Source organism: Salmo salar, chromosome ssa22 (genome assembly GCF_905237065.1).
Source record: "Salmo salar chromosome ssa22, Ssal_v3.1, whole genome shotgun sequence".
NCBI lineage: Eukaryota > Metazoa > Chordata > Actinopteri > Salmoniformes > Salmonidae > Salmo > Salmo salar.
Window position 1 is genome coordinate 6,273,597 of NC_059463.1, and position 27,856 is coordinate 6,301,452.

Consider the following 27,856-nt stretch of genomic DNA (forward strand, 5'->3'; position numbering starts at 1 on the left):
TTCTTGTCCTGGTCAATTGTGGATTGATACTACAGTTTGTTAAGTAGCATAGGTTACAGTAACGAGTAATAGCAAAAGTAAAACAAAAGACATCCAGTGTGCTCAATTGCCTGTTGTGTTTTCAGTCAACACTGTTGTAATCGGATTCAACGAGCCTAGCCTACATGTCTTTACACATTGCACTTCTCCTAAAATAGAAAATACTAGGCTCCCGCTAAATTGTATTGTATGTGTGAGGCATGTTCTGAGTAAGCAAAATATAGCCTAGGCCTACCGTTGATACTGCATTATAGGACTGAATTATTTAAATACGTTTGGAAGAAGACGTCTTTGGTAACCGGATGAGAGGCGCTCTTTGGAGATGGATACTTGAACAAGCTAAATGAAGTATGCAGGTAGGCATATGTGTGTACGTTTTAGGATGTGCCAGTTCAAGGCACTTGTCACGGCCGTTGTTGAAGAGAGAAGGGGACCAAGGCGCAGCGGGTTGCGTGCTCATCATCATTTTATTTATATTAAAGTGAACACAAAAACAATAAACGACAGACCGACAGTTTCACAGGCTAATAATAACAGCAGTGCAAAATACAACTACCCACAAAGAGACAGGTGAAAACAAGCTCCCTAAGTATGACTCCCAATCAGGAACAACGATGTACAGCTGTTCCTGATTGAGAGCCACACCAGGCCAACAAAGAAATACAAAACCTAGAAAACCTAGAAACCCAAAATAAGAACATACACCAAAAACCCCGGAACACATAAATACAATACACCTCTACATACACAAAACCCCCGAACCACAAAACAAATACCCTCTGCCACGTCCTGACCAAACTACCATAACCAATAACCCCTATACTGGTCAGGACGTGACAGTACCCCCCTCCCCCCAAAGGTGCAGATCCCGGATGCACCTCACAAAAAAAATAAAAATAATAAACCCCTAACTAAAGGAGGGAAGGGAGGGTGGCTGCCGTCACCGACGGCTCCTGTGCTACACCCCCCCCCCCTCCCCAAACCTCATACAATGGAGGTGGCTCCGGCTCAGGCCTCAGTCCCCTACCTGACCCATCCACCTCCACTGAAATACTCTGCCTGAGGCCATTCACTGATGACCCTGGACTGTAGGGCGACTCTGGGAGCTCCGGGCTGTAGGACGACTCACTCGGTGCCGGACTGTAGGCCGTCTCACTTGGTTCCGGACTGGACACTGTTGCCGGATACTCTGGACTGGACACTGTTGCCGGATACTCTGGACTGGACACTGTTGCCGGATACTCTGGACTGGACATTGTTGCCGGAAGCTCGAGACTGAGCTGACGCACTGGAAGCCTAATGCGTGGGGCTGGTAGTGGAGCTACCAGACTGGAGACACGCACTTTAAGGCTAGTGCGAGGAGCGGGAACAGGCTGAGTTGGACTGGGCTGACGCACTGGAGGCCTGGTGCGTGGGGCTAGTAGTGGAGCTACCAGACTGGAGACACGCACTTTAAGGCTAGTGCGAGGAGCGGGAACAGGCTGAGTTGGACTGGGCTGACGCACTGGAGGCCTGGTGCGTGGGGCTGGTAGTGGAGCTACCGGGCCATGGAGACGCACTGGCCGTCTCGATCGCACCTCCTGCACAACCCGTTCTGGCTGGATGGAACTAGTAGCCCTGTACGAGCGGAGTGCTGGGGTACAGGTGTGCGGGGGTACAGGTTAGTCAAGGTAAGGTAGGGGTAATATGACTATGCATAGATAATAAACAGCAAGTAGCAGCAGTGTAAAAACCAAAAAGTCTGGGTGGCCATTTGATAAATTGTTCAGTAGTCTTATAGCTTGGAGGTAGAAGCTGTTAAGGAGCCTTTTGGACCTAGACTTGGCACTCCATCACCGCTTGCCGTGCGGTAGCAGAGAGAACAGTCTATGACTTGGATGACTGGAGTCTTTGACAATTTTTTTGGCCATCCTCTGACACCGCCTAGTATATAGGTCCTGGATGGCAGGAGGCTTGGCCCCAGTGATGTATTGGGCTACACGCACTACCCTCTGTAGCACCTTACTGTCGGATGCCGAGCAGTTGCCATACCAGGTGGTGATGGAACCGGTCAGGATGCTCTCAATGGTGCAGCTGTAGAACTTTTTGAGGATATGGGGACACATGCCAAATCTTTTCAGTCTCCTGAGGGGGAAAATGTGTTATCGTGCCCTCTTCACGACTTTCTTGGTGTGTTTGAACCATGATAGTTTGTTGGTGATGCGGACACCAAAGAACTTGAAACTTTTGACCCGCTCCACCTCCATCGATGTTAATGGGGGCCTGTTCGGCCCTCTATTTCCTGTAGTCCACAATCATCTCCTTTGTCTTACTCACATTGAGGGAGAGGTTGTTGTCCTGGCACCACACGGCCTCCTCCCTATAGGCTGTCTCATTGTTGTCGGTGATCAGGCCAGCCACTGTTGTGTTGTCAGCAAACTTAATGATGGTGTTGGAGCCGTGCTTGGCCATGCAGTCATGGGTGAATAGGGAGTACAGGAGGGGATTAAGCACACACCCCTGATGAGGATCAGCGTGGCAGATCCGTCAGGAAGTCCAGGATCCAGTTGCAGGCGGAGGTGTTTAGACCGAGGGTCCTTAGCTTAGTGATGAGCTTTGTGGGCACTATGGTGTTGAACGCTGAGCTGTAGTCAATGAACAGCATTCTCACATATGTGTTCCTTTTGTCCAGGTGGGAAAGGGCAGTGTGGAATGCAATTACGATTGCGTCATCTGTGGATCTGTTGATGTGGTATGCGAATTAGAGTGGGTCTAGGGTTTACGGAATGATGGTGTTGATGTGAGCCATGACCAGCCTTTCAAAGCACTTCATAGCTACCGAAGTGAGTGCTACAGGGCGGTAGTCATTTAGACAGGTTACCTTCACATTCTTGGGCACAGGGACTATGGTGGTCTGCTTGAAACGTGGGTATTATGGACTCGGTCAGGGAGAGGTTGAAAATGTCAGTGAAGACACTTGCTAGTTGGTGCGTGCATGCTCTGAGTACACACCCTGGTAATCCATCTGGCCCTGCGGCCTTGTGAATGTTGACCTGTTATAAGGTCTTACTCGCATCGGCTACGGAGAGCGGGGTCACACAGTCGTCCGGAACAGCTGGTGCTCTCATGCATGCTTCAGTGTTGCTTGCCTCGGAACGAGCATAGAAGGCATGGTAGGCCTCATCACTGGGCAGCTCGTGGCTGGGTTTCCCTTTGTAGTCCGTAATAGTTTGCAAGCCCTGCCCCATCCGACGAGCTTCAGAGCCGGTGTAGTAGGTTTGAATCTTAGTCCTGTATTGACGCTTTTCCTGTTTGATGGTTCATCTGAGGGCATAGTGGGATTTCTTATAAGTGTCCGGATTAGTGTCCCACTCCTTGAAAGCTGCAGCTCTAGGCTTTAGCTGGGTGCGGATGTTGCCTGTAATTCATGGCTTCTGGTTGGGATATGTACAGTTGAATTTGGAAGTTTACATACACTTAGGTTGGAGTCATTAAAACTCGTTTTTCAACCACACCACAGATTTCTTGTTAACAACTATAGTTTTGGCATGTTGGTTAGACATCTACTTTGTGCATAAACAATTGTTTACAGACAGATTATCTCACTTATAATTCACAGTATCACAATTCCAGTGGGTCAGAAGTTTACATACACTAAGTTGACTGTGCTTTAAAACTGCTTGGAAAACTCCAGAAAATGATGTCATGGCTTTAAAAGCTTCTGATAGGCTAATTGACATCATTTGAGTCAATTGGAGGTGTCAGAGACGTCGATGAAAGGTGACCAAAACGTATAGTGCTCATCTTCGTGTATTTATTTAGAGAGAGTGAACACTTAAACAAAAATAACAAACGACAATCAACAGTTCTGTAAGGTACACCAACTATACAGAAAGCAACCACCCACAAACCCAAAGGAAAAAACAGGCTGCCTAAGTATGGCTTCCAATCAGAGACAACAAAAAACACCTGCCTCTGATTGGAAACCATACTCGCCAAACATGGAAAAAGAAACATAGAAATAGAAAACTAGAACCAAAAACCCCAAAACACACAAAACAAACACCCCCTGCCACGCCCTGACCATACTACAATTACAAATGACCCCTTTACTGGTCAGGACGTGACAGGAGGTGTACCTGTGGATGTATTTCAAGGTCTAACTTCAAACTCAGTGTCTCTTTGCTTGTCATCATGGGAAAATCAAAAAAAGATAAAAATCAAAAGAATCAGCCAAGACCTCAGAAAAAAAATGTAGACCCCCACAAGTCTGGTTCATCCTTGGGAGCAATTTCCAAATGCCTGAAGGTACCACGTTCATCTGTACAAACAATAGTACGCAAGTATAAACACCATGGGACCACGCAGCCGTCATACCGCTCAGGAAGGAGATGTGTTCTGTGTCCTAGAGATGAACGCACTTTGGTGCGCAAAGTGCAAATCAATCCCAGAACAACAGCAAAGGATCTTGTGAAGATGCAAAAAAACTAAAATAGAACTATTTGGCCATAATGACCATCGTTGTGTTTGGAGGAAAAAGGGGGAGGCTTGCAAACCAAAGAACACCATCTCAACCATGAAGCACTGGGGTGGCAGCATCATGTTGTGGGGGTGCTTTGCTGCAGGAGGGACTGGTGCACTTCACAGAATAGATGGCATCATGAGGCAGGAAAATTTTGTGGATATATTGGAGCAACATCTCAAGACATCAGTCAGGAAGTTAAAGCTTGGTAGCAAATGGGTCTTCCAAATGGGCAATGACCCCAAGCACACTCCCAAAGTTGTGGCAAAATGGCTTAAGGACAACAAAGTCAGGGTATTGGAGTGGCCATCACAAAGCCCTGACCTCAAACCTATAGACAATTTGTGGGCAGAACTGAAAAAAATGTGTGTGAGCAAGGAGGCCTACAAACATGACTCAGTTACAACACCTCTGTCAGGAGGAATGTGCCAAAATTCACCCAACTTATTGTGGGAAGCTTGTGGAAGGCTACCCGAAATGTTTGACCCAAGTTAAACAATTTAAAGGCAATGCTAACAAATGCTAATTGAGTGTATGTAACCTTCTGACCCACTGGGAATGTGATGAAAGAAATAAAAGCTGAATAAATCCTACTTTCTACTATTATTCTGACATTTCACATTCTTAAAATAAAGTGGTGATCCTAACTGACCAAGACATGGAATTGTTACTAGGAAAAATTGAGTTTAAATGTATTTGGCTAAGGTGTATGTAAACTTTCGACTTCAACTGTACGTACGGTCACCGTGGTGAGGACGTCGTCAAAGCACTTATCGATGAAGCCGGTGACAGAGGTGGTATACTTCTCAATGCCATCGGATGAATCATGGAACATATTCCAGTCTGTGCTTACAAAACAGTCCTGTAGCGTAGCATCCGCGTCATCTGACCAATTCAGTATTGAGCGAGTCACTGGGACTACCTGCTTAAATTTTTACTTGTAAGCAGGAATCAGAAGGATAGAATTATGGTCAGATTTGACAAACGGAGGGAGCTTTGTGTGCGTCTCTGTGTGGAGTAAAGGTGGTCTAGAGTTTTTTTTCCCCTCTGGTTGCACATGTGACATGTTGGTAGAAATGAGGTAAAATGGATTTCAGTTTGCCTGCATTAAAGTCCCCGGCCACTAGTAGCGCCACTTTTGGATGAGCATTTTCTTATTTGTTTATCTCCTTATATAGCTCGTTGAGTGTGGTCTTTGTGCTAGCATCGGTTTGGTGTGGTAAATAGATGGCTACGAATAATGTAGACGAGAACTCTCTTGGTAGTTAGTGTGGTCTACAGCTTATCATGAGGTACTCTACCTCAGGTGAGCAATACCTCGAGACTTCTTTAATATTAGACATCATGCACCATCAGTTATTGACAAATAGATACATACTCCTGCCTCTCGTCTTACCAGACGCAGCTGCTCTGTCCTGCCAATGCACAGAAAACCCAGCCAACTCTATGTTATCTGTATCGTTGTCCAGCCACGACTCAGTGAAACACAAGATATTACAGTTTTTAATGTCTCGTTGGTAGGATAGTCTCAACCGTAGATCATAACATTCACACATCAATACAATATACTAGGTTCCTGTCAATTGATATGTAATTATAGGAGGTTTAGTTTGGAGGAGCATCTTTGGTAATCGGATGAGGGATGCTCTTTGAAAAATGGAGATGGATAACCCACTTGAACAAGTGAAATAAGGTATACAGGTATGTGAATTGTGAATAATGAAAAAGCATGACGCCAAAAACCAAATACTTCAAAGCACTCTCAGTATTAAAACCTCTTAATTCATAGGCTACTTGGCTAGTGGCCGAGATAATGAGAAAAACCTACGGAATGCTGCTAAACCAGCCTTGATTAAGGGAAGGGTAGGCTATGCTTGGTTTTTAATCAAATAAAAAAAAATCAGGGCAAAACTATACATTTTTTTATGTTTCAAAATATGAGATTCACCGATACAAATGGCACATTTCTCTTCCATGGGCACTGTGCGTCATGGCTGGTTAGGCTGCGCTTCTGCTCTCAAAATCCATGCCATAATCAACTGCGTTACCCTATAAGACCAGCTGTTTTTTTGTGGAACTTCCCATTAGTGCTGCATCAAATTGTCACTTTTGCGCTTGTTTTACCTCAAATATTGTCACCCTTCCCACCTCAGCGTAAGCGAGCTGATTAGACAGATATATTGCCGAACCTGGCGTTAGGGCTGTAAAATGCCAGTGCGCAGGTTTTTACATGACAAAATTGGCACTTGTGCCTCAGCGTCAGCCAAAAATAGAGCCCTGGGATTGATCAGATCTTCTGGACTCAGTGATTTTCTTAAAAAAAAAGAATGTGTTATCAGAATACCTCTTTAAATTCCTTCTTATAGGCTACTCTAGCATCCATTTTAGGTAGGCCTACCCCATCTGCAGAATTCCTGCCATACTCACTGTATCCATGGAAACTATGATCAGTGCGTGGGAGGAGAGACTTGCCCAGAGTGTGTGGCCTAGCCCTCATCTGGTGTGTGTGTGTGTGTGTGTGTGTGTGTGTGTGTGTGTGTGTGATGGAACAATGGCAGGAAGACAGTTGGTTTGTTTTACTGGCCTCAGTGCTCACATACAACACTAGGTCTGACTGACTGAAGTGTCTGCAGAGAAATCAAAAGGGAAATGAAAACAAAAACAGGATGCTGGACAGAATTCTATCTGTCCAGTTGAAAAAGATAGATGATTCTATAGGTCAACTGTACAGTGGTGTTCAGAGTTACTGTAGGCCCATATAGCACAATCTGTTTTGTGTTGTATCTGACCTTCAGATAATGGTACTTTTTAATTAATAAAAGTGTGTTTATGATATATTAAAAAGGACATTGTATTATTTTATTATATTCTATGCTACCCTCACAACAACAATGACATGGTATTGTAATCAATATTTCAAAATCCAATAGTTATTCTATACCCTATTAATATATGAATATGTTTAAAATGAATTGAAATCATATTGCTTTACTTTGAGTTGAGACATGAAATTATCTTGGAACTGATAGGCTGTGCCACTCTTGAGTATTTCATGATTCTGATAAAAAGAATGTCATATCAATGGAATGCACAACCATAGCTGAAGAAATGCATGGAGAGGCAATCCTCCAGCAATCCTCAACTCTACAACACATTGGCAGGGGGGTTGTTTTGCACCCATACTGTAACTGTAGTGATGACATCGCAAGCAAGGTGAGTAGGATAACGTGGATGGCAGCAGCCCCATACTATCTGTTACGTTCTACAGCATCATTTCATTGCTGTCAGATCCTGTCGCTTCGCCATTACTGACATACACTACCCACATTAACCAGAGACGGAGTCGGAGCTTCACACAGGAGGTTTGAATGTTTCTTTAAAAGGTAAGAATGATACAGACTAGCCTATTTATTAGCCTATGTCTAATTCCACTTCATTCCAATAGTTTATCACTTCATCATTTCACAGCATGGTTTTTAAGCGATGTGCATTCATTTTAGAGTTCAAATGTGTTTTAAATGTTGTCGGGCTTGCTTACATGCCTTTTGCAGTTGTGTTTCTGTAATCCTGTGTCTTGTCGTGCAAAGGGTTGCAGGTTGCTAGGGTGTTGAGACCTGTTTCTATGGGTGCATCATGCTCAAGTGCCTGTAGTATAGGCTGCTACACACTGCAGCAAACGTATTTGACTGTTACACTGCCATTCCATAATGGCTGCTGTGGCTACCACTAGCTAGCATGAGGACGAAAGGGCAGTTTTCCAGGAAAACTGGCAGTATTTCAATCTTCTCGATGTATCAGTGTGGATAAGGGTAAAATGTGGAGTACAGTGGCAGATCGCATCCCTGCATTGAGGTATGTTTTCCGACCCATATCACGCACCAGCTCCACGGTGTCTTGATGTAACCATGACTGTGTTCAGACCCCAGTGCAGCTCAGTGTAAACAAGTGTAACGGGAGGGTCGGTATCTTCTGGTGAATCTGTTGAATCAGCCTTTTGTTATAGCCTATGCCTATTGTAAGGGTTTTTAATCCTATTTAACAGAAAACAAGCAATTCTTGAAGGAAAATAAGAGTTCTAAATATATTGGGCACCAGCATCATCTCACCTCTCGTTTCATGATGGGCGTATGGACACATGTAGCCTACATGGAGAGGGTTTTACACACTTTCAAAACAGGAGCTGGCTCAAATAATGTATGCAAACACAACACATAGACAAAAAGGGATGTCCACTCATTGTTTTGCTGCGCCCAAACTTGATATTTTAATGAAGCTATCTCAAAAGAGATAGAGCTATCCCAATTCCTGTGATAGTTTTTAATGTTTCTAGTGTTGTTGATCCGGTCATCTGCTCAGTGGACAGAAGATTCCCTGGTGACTCTCTCTCTCTCTCTCTCTCTCTCTCTCATTGGATTGAAGAGGTCAGCAACTTCAAACCATGATCAGATCAACCTCAGGCCCTTCTGGCCTTTCAGGATCTCTTGCACACCTGGGAATCATGACCTGAATTAGTAGGCTACAATCCCATAGGCTACATTATCTTGTCACTCTCACAATTCAAATTACACACTTGGGGGTGCCCAACATCTACTGGGGATGGCCAAACTTTTTTTAATCAACCTACATTGATATTTCAATTATTATAGGGGAGACCTGATTTGTTATGGGGGTGCCTATGATGTAAGGCTTCCTCTATGAACCCTGAAGAAAATATTATATGCTCCACCTGCACTGCAGAAGTTCCACATTGTGTGCGAGTGATGATGACCATTGTAATGCAGGGCAGTGGGTCTACTATACCTCTAATTACAGGTAGGCTATGGGTTGTGACAGTGGCGCGGTGTAATCCACTTGGCTCCATATGGCGTGAAGGGCGGGGAAGGGAGGGAAGGTTTACAAGAAGGGCTTTCATTGCTCGTTGTCGTAAACTCCAGTCAGATTATCTGACCGACAGGGAGGGAGAGTGGTTGGGTTGGGAGGAACGGCATGGCACAGACAGCAGGTGTTTACAATGGGACAGTGTTACTGTGTTTGATGCTTTGCTACAGAATGTGCATGTCAGACATGTGTGGTTGGTTATATACTGCTCAAAAAAATAAAGGGAACACTTAAACAACACATCCTAGATCTGAATGAAAGAAATAATCTTATTAAAGACTTTTTTCTTTACATAGTTGAATGTGCTGACAACAAAATCACACAAAAATAATCAATTTAAATCCAATTTATCAAGCCATGGAGGTCTGGATTTGGAGTCACACTCAAAATTAAAGTGGAAAACCACACTACAGGCTGATCCAACTTTGATGTAATGTCCTTAAAACAAGTCAAAATGAGGCTCAGTAGTGTGTGTGGCCTCCACGTGCCTGTATGACCTCCCTACAACGCCTGGGCATGCTCCTGATGAGGTGGCGGATGGTCCCCTGAGGGATCTCCTCCCAGACCTGGACTAAAGCATCCGCCAACTCCTGGACAGTCTGTGGTGCAACGTGGCGTTGGTGGATGGAGCGAGACATGATGTCCCAGATGTGCTCAATTGGATTCAGGTCTGGGGAACGGGCGGGCCAGTCCATAGCATCAATGCCTTCCTCTTGCAGGAACTGCTGACACACTCCAGCCACATGAGGTCTAGCATTGTCTTGCATTAGGAGGAACCCAGGGCCAACCGCACCAGCATATGGTCTCACAAGTGGTCTGAGGATCTCATCTCGGTACCTAATGGCAGTCAGGCTACCTCTGGCGAGCACATGGAGGGCTGTGCGGCCCCCCAAAGAAATGCCACCCACACCATGACTGATCCACCGCCAAACCGGTCATGCTGGAGGATGTTGCAGGCAGCAGAACGTTCTCCACGGCGTCTCCAGACTCTGTCACGTCTGTCACGTGCTCAGTGTGAACCTGCTTTCATCTGTGAAGAGCACAGGGCGCCAGTGGCGAATTTGCCAATCTTGGTGTTCTCTGGCAAATGCCAAACGTCCTGCACGGTGTTGGGCTGTAAGCACAACCCCCACCTGTGGACGTCGGGCCCTCATACCACCCTCATGGAGTCTGTTTCTGACCGTTTGAGCAGACACATGCACATTTTTGGCCTGCTGAAGGTCATTTTGCAGGGCTCTGGCAGTGCTTCTCCTGCTCCTCCTTGCACAAAGGCGGAGGTAGCGGTCCTGCTGCTGGGTTGTTGCCCTCCTACGGCCTCCTCCACATCTCCTGATGTACTGGCCTGTCTCCTGGTTGCGCCTCCATGCTCTGGACACTACGCTGACAGACACAGCAAACCTTCTTGCCACAGCTCGCATTGATGTGCCATCCTGGATGAGCTGCACTACTTGAGCCACTTGTGTGGGTTGTAGACTCCGTCTCATGCTACCACTAGAGTGAAATCACCGCCAGCATTCAAAAGTGACCAAAACATCAGCCAGGAAGCATAGGAACTGAGAAGTGGTCTGTGCTCCCCACCTGCAGAACCACTCCTTTATTGGGGGTGTCTTGCTAATTGCCTATAATTTCCACCTGTTGTCTATTCCATTTGCACAACAGCATGTGAAATGTATTGTCAATCAGTGTTGCTTCCTAAGTGGACAGTTTGATTTCACAGAAGTGTGATTGACTTGGAGTTACATTGTGTTGTTTAAGTGTTCCCTTTATTTTTTGGAGCAGTGTATATTGTATTAATGCCAGGACAGGGATTGGGAGAGGATCTGATCACCTCGAGTGAACTGTTTAATACACTACACCCAGGACACGAAAGATGTGGTGGTTGAAGCTACAGGTCTAGGGCGCAGGGAAACTGATCACTGCAGGTGAACCAGTTAAAGCATTACAACCAGGAAATGAGTAGAGCACGACCGGTATGTTTTTTTTTTTGTATGTTTTTTTGGGGGTCCGATACCGATTCAGATTTTTGGGGGGACAACATTTACAGATACCAATATACAGCTCGGAAATGGAAAAAGTGGCATTTTCCCACACTGACTTCTCATAAACGGCCATCCTAAAGAGCAATTATTGTGACAATAAAGACACATCATGAGAATAGCCACAAGTTTTCATCCTATTTATTGAATATTGGTAATTCATTATTGGCCGATATTTTGGTAAGAGGCCAATATCAGTCGATAATATTGGTGAAATTATATATCGGTCGGGCTCTAGAAATTAGAATAGAAAGTTAAAGCTACACTGTCTGGGAGGAGAACTGATCAGAAGGTGATCTGGATAATACACTACACACAGGAAATGGCATGTGGTTGGTTGAAGCTATTATCTGATAGGCATTCTCTGATAGGCATGTTAGGCATCGTCTGGCATTGTGTCTCATGTGAGTAAGGGCCAAAAGGACAGTTTGAAACCAAAATAAACTCATCAAGGCCATTCCTTTTTCAGCTGTGGGAGATGAATGTTATGTTTGGCATATTATGGAATTTAATTTACTGTACCAGTTTTGATTTAATAGTATGGCCCTGGATATGTTTAAAATAATACACAGGAATCTCTATGTCTTGTCCACACCCGGTCCCACATGTATTTCCATGACACATAAAGAACTATCTGCAGCTGGGTGGGTACATAACCTACATCTCTATTACAATACCGTGGGAGGATGATCATAAATCAATTTGCGCCATGTATAACAACAACTATAACCTCTTGTCAACATTGGAATTTGTAAACAATGAAGATAAATCACATTTGCATGACAAAGACTTGCATGACAAAGAAATGGAATGTAGATGAATCCGTGTGTCATCATGCCCACTTAGTCAGTGAATGTAACTTACCTTTGTTATAGGAATACCAATGGCTATACCTCACTCTCTCTGTATATCTTTTCCTATATTTCCTTTAGATGTCTTGAACGTTTAATGTATGTGCTTACTACTTTAATGCGCTTTTCCACACTAACAGGCTGACCAATGTTCCCTCTAAACAGCGTGCAGCTCACCTCGTACTGCCATGCAGAAGAAATATGAGCCTGAGCAGAGAAGCACTAGATTGAACTTCATTCAACTTTCTACAGTTAGTTAACGCTATCAACGTTTCGCTCTACTGTAGCAATTGTGATCGAATCAATGCATTAATAGCCACTTTCAATGTAATAACCAAAACAAAACGAACTATGCAATATTTTGTATGCAAAACTAATTATGGAAGAGATTTTCTAGTAGGCAGAGTGCATTGGAGTAGGATTCTATTGCATTGACAGGCACGACTCAGGCTCGTATTCTACACAGACCGGTGCGCCATAACCAATCAGAGCTGCAGTAGGACTATATGCAAATAGGCCATTGCCATATATGGATCTGTGCCATTTACTTTGAACTGGACTATGTATAGGCTACAGTATGAGCGGTTGCGAGTAGTTGCGCTTGTTTTGAGATCAAAGTGAGAGCTGCATGTAGCCATGTGTGCACATTTCGTCATATTCTTTGCTAGTTAGTGAGTTATTACCACCCGCCAACCCCTCTTTTACGCTACTGCTACTCTCTGTTCATCATAAACGCATAGTCACTTTAACCATATCTACATGTACATACTACCTCAATCAGCCTGACTAACCGGTGTCTGTATGTAGCCTCGCTACTTTTTATAGCCTCGCTACTGTATATAGCATATATTTTTACTGTTGTTTTATTTCTTTACCTACCTATTGTTCACCTAATACCTTTTTTGCACTATTGGTTAGAGCCTGTAAGTAAGCATTTCACTGTAAGGTCTACACCTGTTGTATTCGGTGCACGTGACAAATAAACTTTGATTTGATTATCAGCCAGTTATAGCTCATCATCTAGTCAACAATGGGGGAGGGGTTGCTTCCAACAAGAGCACAAAATGAGAGAGAGAGAGAGAGAGAGAGAGAGACCTCAATGTCACCAGGGAACATTGGTGCCGAACCAAAGTGTTCTATGTCAGCCCAGATTTTTTATTTTCAGATTGTCTGGCTTTCCAGCACGGTTCCACTCGGTTCAGTTTGGCTCGATTCAGTAGTGTGAAAAGGTCAAGTGTTTACCTCTGAGCCAGAGTGTGCCATGTGGTGCCCCCTCGGCTGAGCGTCATGGTTTCTACAGATTAGCATCATCTACTCATCGCCATCAGGGCCTGGACGAATACACTGCTGCTTTTAAATCCTTTCAGAGAGAGACAAACAGTTCTCTCTATCTCTCCTCCCCCCCTCTCTCTCCCTCCCTCTACATCTCTCTCCTCACTGGCCCTGGCCTGTCACTGACCCTTAGAGGTGAGGTGAGGTGGGGTGTGAGGTTCCTACCAAGCCAGGGGGCCAAGAGACGATCAGATGGGCATGGTGCAAAGCTCAACCAGATCTGTCTCCCTTGCTCAGATCATTGTGACATGCCAAGGTCACCGGGGTCGGGTCACCAAGCAACACAAGGCACTCATCATGTTCTGCCCTTCCATGGCTTAGCCTAGCTACCTATCTGTTGCTTTAATCAAGTTGGGACAAAAGCACCACACCTGACATCTCAGTATTTTCTCCACATCACCTGACTAACAATTTAGACCAATAAGATAAGCAATTGTGAACGCAAACGAGGTGTGATACCAGGTAGGGGCGATGACATATTCAGATTCAGCTAGGGAAGACTGCTCAGAACTATGTAATCAGTCCCGAGTCGGTTGTATAGTGTAAATCTACTTTAAGGCTAAGGAGGATTCCCAGGAGAGAAAGGGCTTGGTATAGGCCTTGCAGGGAGACAATAGGAGGGAAAGGAGTGAGATGGTGGGATGGAGGAGAAAGAAGAGAAATATGGAGTGAAAGGCCTTGGCCAGGAGGTGAAAGCCTCAGGGTGTCCTCATAATCGGTGGTGATCTGAGCTGGTTATACAATACATTCGGAAAATATTTATGCTCCTTGACTTTTTCCACATTTTGTTATGTTACAGCCTTATTCTAAAATGTATTGAATAGTTTTTTCCCCCTCATCAATCTACACACAATACCCCATAATGGCAAAGCAAAAACAGGGCTCTGGCTGGGCCACTCAAGGACATTCAGAGATTTGTCCTGAAGCCACTCCTGCGTTGTCTTGGCTGTTTGCTTAGGGTCGTTGTCCAGTTGGAAGGAGAACCTTCGCCCCAGTCTGAGGTCCTGAGCACTCTGAAGAATCTTTCTGTACTTTGCTCTGTTCATCTTTCCCTCGATCCTGACTAGTCTCTCAGTCCCTGGCGCTGAAAAACATCCCCACAGTATGATGCTGCCACCACCATTCTTCACCGTAGGGATGGTGCCAGGTTTTCTCCAGACGTGACACTTGGCAGTCAGGACAAAGAGTTCAATCTCGGTTTTGTTTTTTTAAATTTAACCTTTAGTTAAGAACAAATTCTTATTCACAATGATGCTGGGTCAATTGTGCACCGCCCTTTGGGACTCCCAATCACGGTCACGCCTCTTGCACTGAGATGCAGTGCCGTAGACCACTGTGCCACTAGGGAGCCCAGGTTTCATCGGACCAGAGAATCTTGTTTCTCATGATCTGAGTCCTTTAGGTGCCTTTTGGCAAACTTCAAGCGGGCTGTCGTGCCTTTTACTGAGGAGTGGCTTCCGTCTGGCCACTCTACCATAAAGGCCTGATTGGCGGAGTGCTGCAGAGATGGCTGTCCTTCTGGAAGATTCTTTCATCTCAACAGAGGAACTCTGGAGCTCTGTCAGAGGGACTATTGGGTTCTTGGTCACCTCCCTGACCAAGTCCCTTCTACCCCGATTGCTCAGTTTGGCTGGGCGGCCAGCTCTAGGAAGAGTCTTGGTGGTTCCAAACTTCTTCCATTTAAGAATGATGGAGGCCACTGTGTTCTTGGGGACCTTCAATGCTGGAGACATTTTTGGTACCCTTTCTCAGATCTGTGCCTCAACACAATCCTGTCTCGGAACTCAACGGACAATTCCTTTGACCTCATGGCTTGGTTTTGGTCTGACATGCACTGTTAACTGTGGGACCTTATATAGACATGTGTGTGCCTTTCCAAATCATGTCCAGTCAATTGAATTTACCACAGGTGGACTCCAATCAACTTGTAGGAACATCTCAATGATGATCAATGATAACAGGATGCACCTGAGCTCAATTTTGAGTCTCATAGCAAAGGGTCTGAATAATTCTGTAAATAAGGTATTTCTGTTTTAGATTTTTTTATACATTTGCAAACATTTATAAAAACCTGTTTTTGCTTTATCATTATTGGGTATTGTGTGTGTGTGTACATTGATGAGGGGAAAAAAACAATTTAATCAATTTCAGAATAAGGCTGTAATGTAACAAAATGTGGAAAAAGTGAAGAGGTCTGAATCCTTTACGAAAGCACTGTAGATGGACAAGTGACAGTTTAGGATCCAGGAGGCAGGAGGTTACTGGGCCGGTTGCCCATGGGCGTTTACCTACACTCTTAGAAAAAAGCATTCCAAAAGGGTTCTTCGGTTGTCCCCATAGGAGAGCCCTTTTTGGTTCCAAGAAGAAACATTTTGGGTTCCATGTAGAACACTCTGTAGAAAGGGTTGTACATGGAACCCAAAAGGGTTCAACCTGGACCAAAAGGGTTCCATCTGCAACCAAAAAGGGTTATTCAAAAGGTTTTCCTATGGGGACAGCCGAAGAACCCGCTAAGGTTCTTGATAGCACCTTTTGTTGCAAAAGTGTATTGCCCAATCCCAACGCAATAGCAACGTTCCACCTCCTACTTACAGCAGCATCATGAGCTGTGACTCTTTCTTTTCTTGTCTTGAACTCTGGTGGGTGGTCTGCTTGGACTGGGTGGTCTAACACATATAAGCCCAGTGGTTGTGTCTTTACCTTTTACATTTAAATCAATTCAAAAAGTAATAAAAGAAAAACAACAAAGTCAATACAAAAGTCTATTTTATAGTAATTTACCTGATGCTCTTCCAGAGCAATGACCTACAATAAATGCTCTCGGTGACGTAAATCAGTTAAGGAACTGTCCTGCAGTAACCTTGAAGGCGTTTCACATGAGGAATGCATTCTTCCCATATACCGGTATACATAATCGTGTTTTCTGAGCTGGCCACAACATTACTTTTTGCCACAGTACATTGTACTCCGCTACAACACATTTCATTAAGATTTCTAGTTCCTTAGAATGTGAGCTAAGAACAAGCTCATAACTTTAACAGGAATGTCCATTTACATTTACGTCATTTAGCAGACGCTCTTATCCACTTTACAATAGTACATCTAGATCTTTTTTGGGCGGGGGGGGGTAGAAGGATTACTATATCCTAAACCAGGTATTCCTTAAAGAGGTGGGGTTTCAGGTGTCTACGGAAGGTGGTGATTGACTCCGCTGTCCTGGCGTCGTGAGGGAGCTTGTTCCACCATTGGGGTGCCAGAGCAGGGAACCGTTTAGACTGGGCTGAGCGGGAAGTGTGCTTCCGCAAAGGTAGGGGGGCCAGCAGGCCAGAGGTGGATGAACGCAGTGCCCTTTTTGGGTGTAGGGCCTGATCAGAGCCTGAAGGTACGGAGGTGCCGTTCCCCTCACAGCTCTGTAGGCAAGCACCATGGTCTTGTAGCAGATGCGAGCTTCAACTGGAAGCCAGTGGAGTGTGCGGAGGAGCGGGGTGACGTGAGAGAACTTGGGAAGGTTGAACACCAGACGGGCTGCGGCGTTCTGGATGAGTTGTAGGGGTTTAATGGCACAGGCAGGGAGCCCTGCCAACAGGGAGTTGCAGTAATCCAGACGGGAGATGACAAGTGCCTGGATTAGGACCTGCGCCGCTTCCTGTGTAAGGCAGGGTCGTACTCTGCGAATGTTGTATAGCATGAACCTACAGGATCGGGTCACCGCCTTCATGTTAGTCCATGACTGTTGTGTCAAAACTGATTCCCATATATTAGCCTATAATACATTGGGTATGAAGTCCGAGTATTATTGAGCAAATGGCCACAAATCTCCTATACACATGTTTGGAGTACTGAGATTTCCCACCAAATCAGTGAAATTAATGGGAAGATCATGATGCCCATAAACAATGGAACTCAGTTAGACACCAACCCTTTTTTGGGGAAAGACTGAAAGGTGATGAAAATGGTGACACACTTGGGTGGGTAATAGTGGTCTAGACTTGAGCCTGGGTTCACTTGACCTGGTCTCAGAGCATTTCGTATTATTATGTACGTAAATCTGAGACACTAATTTAGTATGATAAGTTGCTAATTGGCTAAAGTTGTCCGTGATGAGATTCGAACTTGCAACCTTTGGTGTGTTTGCCTCTCAGTGTGTCACATACAGCTTGTTTGCTGAAACAAGCTTCTGCCAGGTCTACAGTCTCTTTCTGGAGGAACTTGTGTAGTCAATCAGTTATAGAAAGAAGGGACTGAAATATCAGTAGCAAATACACGTTGGACAACTTATGAAGCTTTGCTCTCAGACCAACAGCCAATGGGGGATCCAATGGCAGATATACAATTAAAAATAGAAGTTAAAGTGTCCACGACAGCATTTATGGACCGCAGCTGCCATGCCCAGCGAGTGTTTGAGAGCTGTACAAGTTCAGCTGATGCTATTCCAAGTTTCTTCCAAGCTTCTTTGAACTTGTGGTGGTTAACTAAGGATGTACTGAAAAATGAATACACATTCTCCAAGAAACTGAATAACTCAGCAGCCTCCGGAATAGCTCTGCAAGTATGACACAACACCAAATTAGGTCATGAGCATAGCAATGTAGTCGTGGCCAAAAGTTTTGAGAATGACACAAATATTAATTTTCACAAAGTCTGCTGCCTCAGTGTCTTTAGATATTTTTGTCAGATGTTACTATGGAATACTGAAGTGTAATTACAAGCATTTCATAAGTGTCTAAGGCTTTTATTGACAATTACATGAAGTTGACGCAAAGAGTCAATATTTGCAGTGTTGACCCTTCTTTTTCAAGACCTCTGCAATCCGCCCTGGCATACTATCAATTAACTTCTGGGCCACATCCTGACTGATGGCAGCCCATTCTTGCATAATCAATGCTTGGAGTTTGTCAGAATTTGTGGGTTTTTGTTTGTCCACCTGCCTCTTGAGGATTAACCACAAGTTCTCAATGGGATTAAGGTCTGGGGAGTTTCCTGGCCATGGACCCAAAATATCGATGTTTTGTTCCCCGAGCCACTTAGTTATCACTTTTGCCTTATGGCAAGGTGCTCCATCATGCTGGAAAAGGCCTTGTTCGTAACCAAACTGTTCCTGGATGGTTGGGAGAAGTTGCTCTCGGAGGATGTGTTGGTACCATTCTTTATTCATGGCTGTGTTCTTAGGCAAAATTGTGAGTGAGCCCACTCCCTTGGCTGAGAAGCAACCCCACACATGAATGGTCTCAGGATGCTTTACTGTTGGCATGACACAGGACTGATGGTAGCGCTCACCTTGTCTTATCCGGACAAGCTTTTTTCCGGATGCACCAAACAATCGGAAAGGGGATTCATCAGAGAAAATGACTTTACCCCAGTCCTCAGCAGTCCAATCCCTGTACCTTTTGCAGAATATTAGTCTGTCCCTGATGTTTTCCCTGGAGAGAAGTGGCTTCTTTGCTGCCCTTCTTGACACCAGGCCATCCTCCAAAAGTCTTTGCCTCACTGTGTATGCAGATGCACTCACACCTGCCTGCTGCCATTCCTGAGCAAGATCTGTACTGGTGGTGCCCCAATCACACAGCTGAATCAACTTTAGGAGACGGTTCTGGCGCTTGCTGGACTTTCTTGGGCGCCCTGAAGCCTTCTTCACAACAATTGAACCGTTCTCCTTGAAGTTCTTGATGATCCGATAAATGGTTGATTTAGGTGCAATCTTACTGGCAGCAATATCCTTGCCTGTGAAGCCCTTTTTGTGCAAAGCAATGATGACGGCACATGTCTCCTTGCAGGTAACCATGGTTGACAGAGGAAGAACAATGATTCCAAGCACCACCCTCCTTTTCAAGCTTCCAGTCTGTTATTCGAACACAATCAGCATGACAGAGTGATCTCCAGCCTTGTCCAGCCCTGTGTTAACGAGATAATCACTGACATGATGTCAGCTGGTCCTTTTGTGGCAGGGCTGAAATGCAGTGGAAATGTTTTTTGGGGGATTCAGTTAATTTGCATGGAAAAGAGGGACTTTGCGATTAATTGCAATTCATCTGATCACTCTTCATAACATTCTGGAGCATATGCAAATTGCCAACATACAAACTGAGGCAGCAGACTTTGTGAAAATTAATATTTGTGTCATTCTCAAAACTTTTGGCCACGACTGTAATTGCTAAAATATACTTAAGTATCAAAACGAAAAAAAGTATAAATTATTTATTTATTATTATTTCAAATTCCTTATATTAAGCAAACCTGTCGGCACCATTTTCTGTTTTTTATTTATTTACGGATATCCAGGGGCTCGGAACATCTCCTCCTCATGGACTGCACCAGATTTGCCAGTTCTTGCTGTGAGATGTTACCCCACTCTTCCACCAAGGCAACTGCAAGTTCCCAGACATTTCTGGGGGGAATGGCCCTAGCCCTCACCCTCCGATCCAACAGGTCCCAGATGTGCTGAATGGGATTGAGATCCGGGCTCTTTGCTGGCCATGGCAGAACACTGACATTCCTGTCTTGCAGGAAATCACGCACAGAACGAGCAGTATTGTTGGTGGCATTGTCATGCTGGAGGGTCATGCCAGGATGAGCCTGCAGGAAGGGTACCACATGAGGGAGGAGGATGTCTTCCCTGTAATGCACAGTGTTGAGATTGCCTGCAATGACAAAAAGCTCAGTCCGATGATGCTGTCACACACTGCCCCAGACCATGACCACCCTCCACCTCCAAATTGATCCCGCTCCAAGAGTACAGGCTTTGGTGTAACGCTCATTCCTTCGACGATAAATGCAAATCCGACATCACCACTGCTGAGACAAAACCGTGACTCGTCAATGAAGAGCACTCTTTGCCAGTCCTGTCTGGTCCAGTGACGGTGGGTTTGTGCCCATAGGCGACATTGTTGCCGGTGATGTCTGGTGAAGACCTGCCTTACAACAGGCATACAAGCCCTCAGTCCAGCCTTTCAGCCTATTGCAGACAGTCTGAGCACTGATGGAGGGATTGTGCATTCCTGGTGTAACTCGGGCAGTTGTTGTTGCTATCCTGTACCTGTCCCGCAGGTGTGATGTTTGGATGTACCCATCCTGTGCAGGTGTTGTTACACGTGGTCTGCCACTGTGAGGACAATCAGCTGTCCGTCCTGTCTCCCTGTAGTGCTGTCTTAGGCATCTTACAGTACGGACATTGCAATTTATTGCCCTGGCCACATCTGCAGTCCTCATGCCTCCTTGCAGCGTGCTTAAGGCACATTCAAGCAGATGAGCAGGGACCCTGGGCATCTTTCTTTTGGTGTTTTTCAGAGTCAGTAGAAAGTGTCCTAAGTTTTCATAACTGTGACCTTAATTGCCTACCGTCTGTAAGCTGTTAGTGTCTTAATGACCGTTCCACAGGTGTATGTTCATTAATTGTTTATGGATCATTGAACAAGCATGGGAAACAATGTTTAAACCCTTTACAATGATCTGTGAAGTTATTTGGATTTTTACGAATTATCTTTGAAAGACAGGGTCCTGAAAAAGGGATGTCTCTTTTTTTTGCTGAGTTTACATCGCACAGCTTGATCTGATTTATCTCTAGAGAAACAGAAAAAACCTGAATGAAAAGGAATTCAAATAGTTGAACCGACATCGGTCAATTAATTAGTTAAATAACTGACATTTCGGTTAATCGCTCAGCACTACTTTACGTTAGGATACATTACATTGGACGACCAGTGTAATAGCGTTCGTAGTACATATAGATCGCATTTGACCTGTTCAGTATGATATATTATGTTCGACTGCTTTAGTATGACATGCTACATTTGACTGCTGTAGTATAATATGCTATGTTAGGTTAGGGGTTAAGGTTAGGGTTAGGAGTTAGGTTACAGGGTTAAGGTTAGGGTTAGGGGAAGGGTTAGCTAGCATGCTAAGTAGTTGCAAAGTAGCTAAAAAGTTGCTAATTATCTAAAATGCTAAAGTTATACGCCCACCTATACACCCCAACTAACCATCCTCCTTTCCTCCAAAGAGCCCTCTTGTGGCCTCAGAGCTGTCCTTAGAGCTATGAGACAGGATTGTGTCGAGGCACAGATCTGGGGAAGGGTACCAAAAAATGTCTGCAGCTTTGAATGTCACCAAGAACACAGTGGCCTCCATCATTCCTTTTCACACATACCAACAAATGGCTGTGATCCTTCTACAGTGGTCCCTGGAGCGTACGCTCAAACCGGTGTGATTAGAACGCTTATTTAGAACGTCCAGTTTCAATTGACGCAACAATCAGCATTTGAGCTGGCCACACTGTTTCCCAGAAACATTTTGCACAAACGCAGTCCTTACAAAGTTATGTCCAGAATGTGATCCGTTTATTTTTGGATGCAATATTCAGACATTCACAGAAGTAGCTACAGCATAACACAGTCATCCAAACCGGAAAATGTAGGCTACATATGTCCTAGCGTTAACTGAGGAAAAATTGACTTAACACAAGCGGTCATATTTTTACAACTCTCGGCTGACAGAAACTACAATATGAATTAGCTAATAGCAATTACTATTTACAATTAATCACATCACGGGTGAGCTCACCATTGATCTAAATAATTGAGTAAAACACTTTCTAGAAATCGAAAGTAATCCGATGATTGGTAGTTTGTGCGTGCCGCCATGTTTGTTTTTTCGCGTCAACCAAAGATAATAAGAGGAGACAAGATGAGTTAGATCTGTTTATAGTATGCATGTTGAGGGGGTGTGTCGTCTACGATCATTCACTTCCCTTCATTCACTTCCGGAAGTTTACCCGAAAGATAAGTGAACCATAATTTCTTCACCTCATTATAACATATTTGGTCTGACAGACGTTTACGTGACACCCAGAATGCATTGTATAATGTCAACAAACATAGCGCCACATATAGCAGGCAAATAGCTTAGCATTAGCTCATTATAATCAGTACAACCTAAAAAAGTATTTTACACACGTCATGGGTGTCTATTACAATCTATGCTATGGTGATTGCCTACGGAGCTGTGAAGGGAACGGCACCTCCATACCTTCAGGCTCTGATCAGGCCCTACACCCAAACAAGGGCACTGCGTTCATCCACCACTGGCCTGCTGGCCCCCCTACCTCTGAGGAAGCACAGTTCCCGCTCAGCCCAGTCAAAACTGTTCGCTGCTCTGGCACCCCAATGGTGGAACAAGCTCCCTCACGACGCCAGGACAGCGGAGTCAATCACCACCTTCCGGAGACACCTGAAACCCCACCTCTTTAAGGAATACCTAGGATAGGATAAAGTAATCCTTCTAACCCCCCCCCTTAAAAGATTTAGATGCACTATTGTAAAGTGGTTGTTCCACTGGATATCATAAGGTGAATGCACCATTTTGTAAGTCGCTCTGGATAAGAGCGTCTGCTAAATGACTTAAATGTAAATGTAAATGTATGCAATAATGGGAATGCATTATTTGTCACCAGTTCTTGAAAACGTGAATAAAACTGTAAATACGTTATGCTACATACATACAGTACTGTTCAAAAGTTTGGGGTCACTTAGAAATGTCCTTTGTCCATTAAAATAACATCAAATTGAGCAGAAATACAGTGTAGACATTGTTAATGTTGTAAATGAATATTGTAGCTGATATTTAATGAAATATCTACATAGGCGTACAGAGGCCCATTATCAGCAACCATCACTTTTGTGTTCCAATGGCACGTTGTGTTAGCGAATCCAAGTTTATCATTTTAAAAGGCCTTAACATAACAAAATGTGGAAAAGGTCAAGGGGTCTGAATACTTTCCAAATGCGCTGTATATCTGGTGTTTCTATGTCAAACGGTTGTGTTATATTTCAGTGTTCTGTGATGTATACAAAGTGTAATATTTGGATGCAAACTATTTTTTTTATACATTTCTACTCTATATCTGACATGGTACAGGTGTCTTATTTTTTTAAGCCCATAACCATGTGTGTGAGGTGTACTTTTGTTTCAAAGTATATTTGTTTAAGACTAAGAAACACTCTGTGTGACCCTGATTTATCCCCCAGCAGTAAAAGTAACCTACTGTCCATACCAAACACAATTTATCATACTAATTTGAGTGTCCCGGATTTACATTTACTATGTTACGTCTATCATACTAAATGGATTGGCATGGATTTTTGTAAAATATAATATGTTTTGCTCTGAGACCAGGCTGCATTGGTAGGTGGGAGTGTTGTAGGCCCACTGGTTAGACCCAGCTAGGCATGTTGCCCACAACCCCCAGCCCCTATCCCTGCAACCATCAGCCCGGCCTTCTCCTTTCCTGTCTCAGGATGCGACGGACAGCGTGACGTCCCACTAACACAGTAAGACCAATGAAACAGTCCCTGTCCTAACTTCCTTGCTGACTGTAATGTGTTTACGGCCTGAGGCGATTACAAGGAAGCAGCTTGCAGAGTGGAGCGAGTGGGGAAGGCCGGGGGCAGCTAGGCAGGAGGCAGCTGCTGTTTCCTATACTACTACGCTGCAGCAGGCAGTGTTAGCAGCAACAATCACAGCCTGCCTGGGGTAGAAAGGGAGACAGGCAGGATGCCATTGTGGAGAAGTGGCTCCCGGGCCAGGCAGCAAGGCTCAGAAAAAGCTAATGGACCACCCAGACCCAAGGCCAGGTAGGCTTATACTAGGCCCTTACAGGCCCTAACCTCAACTCAACTCTGGGTTTATGGGACTGTGGTGCTGGATAATGGAAATTAACTCTCTTCACTCCTTACTGGACATGTGTTGTCATATAGAACTTAATTCTGAATTAATGGATTACTTCTACCAATGCTCTTATTTTTACTCAGAAGCACAATACATTGTGTGCTGGGAATAGAGAAACATTTTTGAGTACTGATTATGAGCTATGTTGTCAATTTACAACCGAACAGAGCCTTAACCAGAGCACTTTCTTCACTGACCCTTTCTTTCCTTCCTTCTTACCTCCCGTGTACTGTGGTGATCACCCGTTGAAAGTCTCTATCCCAGGTCTGCATTAGTCTGGGTACCAGTCTTTTTGACATTTGGGAAATGACAGGAGTGGCAAGGAGTGGAATGTTGTAGCTGAACAGAAACTCCAACCAGGCTAGGTCTGCATGACTTAACTGTTGAATTCTCTAGTACATAAGAGGATTCCAAAGGAATTCAGCTGTTAGGATTAAGAATGTGGCCTAGTAGTCTCTAGTCTGTCAGTGATGAGACGACCGAGTAGATTACTTCATTACTTGACTTGTTAGTCATTGGGTTACTCTGGGTTGTGACAGTATTAACTAGGATTGAAGTCCATGTAGCAGATAATGGGCCTTATCAGATATTTATGTAGTTGGTGCTGTATATTAACTAATATACATGGGTTCTAACTTGAACAATTATTTGTTTGTTTACAATTGTACAATTTATTTTCGCCACATATAAAAACCATGAAGACTGCCGGAAAGCCCTGAACGCAAGATCGTCATTTTCTATGACTCACACAGTATAGGAATATATGGCCTGTAGCCCAATGTACATGGTAAACTGTAAGTGACACTTCACTTCTGTGTATGGATTTTTTTGTATTTTTGTATGGATTTTTCGACAATATTCACAACATATTGCTACAGTTACAGTCTTTATAGAAAGTTAATTCTCTCCACTCTCTCCCCGGTTTTAGCTTGCGGCTATCACTGTCTAACTGGCTAGGTTTAGGATAGTTACTAGTCCATACCAGTGACAAACTTAACGATGTTATCGACATATGGCAGTACACAAACAAAATCTATCTCACTTACAGTGTATTGCAAGAAATAGCCACAAATTCGTTCACAAATGGAGGAAGAGGATAGCTAGCTCTAGCAAGCTAACGTTATCTGCTGCCTCTTCAACAAGAAGATCCAAAAATAAACTTTCCCATGGATCAAAATCCACAATCAAACCCCGCCAAAGAAAGCCGCTCATGGATTGGCGATCAGATCCATAGCCAAAGCATCGCATTTCAGTTTAGCCCCCACTCGGCAGGCCATATAGAAAACTCCCCCAGAGCCACAGAACACTGCAACACGCAGTCCCCACAAACACCTTGAAAATGACTCTTTCCCATAGGCTTGTATTATCTATGACAGCAAGTAGGCTACCAACAGATGGCAGACATGTTTACATTTGGTTCGTTTTATCGGTGTTATTTAGATGGAAGACGTGAGCTAAATGCGGTAGCTCTATACCTAACTAACATTAGCATAGAGGTAGCATGCTCGCTACCAATCTCTTTCACTTACCCGGTTCACTGAAATCTCAGGGGAATATTCCTGTGGTTGTAAACATTGTGTGGGACTTTCTACGGATAGTTCTGCTCTGAGCTGATTGTATTTATTTTCAAATGCTTCAAGGCTGGTTTTCTGACAACAACAAAAACAAAGCCTAATAATAGCCTTTTTCATACCTCTCAAGAAACTACTCTAATGGGTAACCGGATTATAAAAGCATGTAATATGCCACTTGTGTCACCACTTTCCCGCTTCCATACAATAGGCTGTAAGGTTCATTAAATGTTGAATCAAAATGTAAGCATATCAGCCTCAAATCAGCCTGAACTGCTTATACTGCTGTAAGCATTCATCTGATATCAATATAATGTCGAGCTTACATTTGACATACAACGAGGAGAATTTTGATATCAAGCTGGTCTGTCGCTTATAGTCTCAAAACAACATGATTTACCCCCCCCCCCCCCCCCACACCTGATGTAGCCTGTCTGCTCTGTTTACATTGTCTCCTGAAAAAAGTAGTGTTGTCCTGGAGGGGAGAAAGTGAGAGGGAGAGAGAGAGTGAAAGAGAGAGAGAGTAGATGAGATAGGAAGGAGGAGGTTCATTAGCAGATAATGCTGACAGGCCTGTTCACCTGGCTTTCTCAACCCTGTCACCTTACACAGGTATGGAGACCATTAATAACCAGGCACTTACCTTCAGGAAACGACGATGTCACTACAGCTATCTTCCTCATTTTGATTTATTGGATTGAGCTGATGGAGATTATATTTAGCTGTAAAATAAAAAATAAAATAAGAGTTTTGTGAATACGCAATACATTACATTAACATTTTAGTCTTAGTAGTTTGCTATATCTGCTACAGCAAACCAACTTATGGTCTGTGGGAATGTGGATGGTAAAAAGGAATGATTAGATTTTTTTCTATCAGTTTAGTGGAATTAAAAGGGCCACTGGTTTCTGATCTTGGGAGGTCTAATCAGGGTGGGAAATTCACTTTTTGGTCCACCAGCCGCAGCCAAATGTTTTTCAGAAAATAAATAAAGAACAAAAATAAATCACAGAAAACAAGGTACCCCATCCCGCTTTCACCACTCTAGCATTGAGATTCTCTCTTCCAGAGCTGACACCACACACACACACACACACACACACACACACACACACGCTTTTGATTTTTTTAATGCTCTCAAATGCTCTGTGTGACCACCCATCAACGTGGCTGGTAAGAATATATATTATCCAAAATCTACCAGCATTTCCCATCCTGGGCCTAATTATCTTCTATATGTTAACATTTCTGTTATCAATAACCTATCAGCTTTGGTGCACTGACATTGTCTTAGTTGGAGTTGATTGGTTATGGGAGTTTGTTTTGGACTTGGACTGGAGGGAGCTGCAATGTGTGTTTCTGTGAAAGTTGTGTGTGCTTTGTGGGCGGGGGGTGTTGCTAATCCACTTTGGCTCTGGATGTGTGGTAGCATAGGAGCCAGGACTACAGGGTTAGGGTGTGTCCCCAAAGGGAGGGGACAGCTAGCTAGGTGTTGATGACTGAAGTGGTGTGGAGGCGTAGCCACCATCGCTCACACATTCCTTCTTCAGTCACCCCACATACCTCTAACTCTACATGCACTTGGCCAGCAACAGCCCTGGAGCACTGACCAATTTTTGATTCGAGCGGAAACTGAAGATAGATTGCTATCCTATTCGAAGACTGGTAAAAGCCAGTTGATTCTGCTGTTGGAGACATTTGCTGAGTGGGAGGACATGGGAGGCAGAAAGGAAGTAGGGTGCAGGCTCGCTCATATGTCCAACTCTTCCAGGCAGTTTCTACCTCACACGCCGCTAAACAGACTCAGGCTCCGACTGACCCGCAGCCCCCTCAGTAGTTTGCGATCCAAATCAAGCTCCCGAGTTACCAACAGGTATGTATGCTTCTGGAGCTGCTGCCTGCTCAGTTAGGGTAGAACCATAGCTTGAG

The 27,856-nt window shown here is 44.2% G+C and overlaps 1 protein-coding gene across 3 annotated transcripts in view; it reads left to right on the top strand.

Annotated features, from left to right (window-relative positions):
* The first annotated feature begins 7,713 nt into the window (after positions 1-7,713).
* LOC106582676 (rho GTPase-activating protein 40) overlaps positions 7,714-27,856 on the top strand; it is a 48,730-nt gene continuing 28,587 nt past the window's right edge. Inside the window, exon 1 of one of the 3 annotated variants that reach the window (XM_014165973.2) lies at positions 7,714-7,923. Coding sequence is in view for 2 of the 3 variants with exons in the window: in XM_014165970.2 (XP_014021445.1) it covers positions 27,643-27,800 (158 nt within the window). In the remaining variant the exon portion in view is untranslated. Of the gene's footprint in view, positions 7,924-23,975; positions 24,263-27,492; positions 27,801-27,856 lie in introns of those variants that run through there. The other 2 variants (XM_014165971.2, XM_014165970.2) reach the window with 2 other exon arrangements.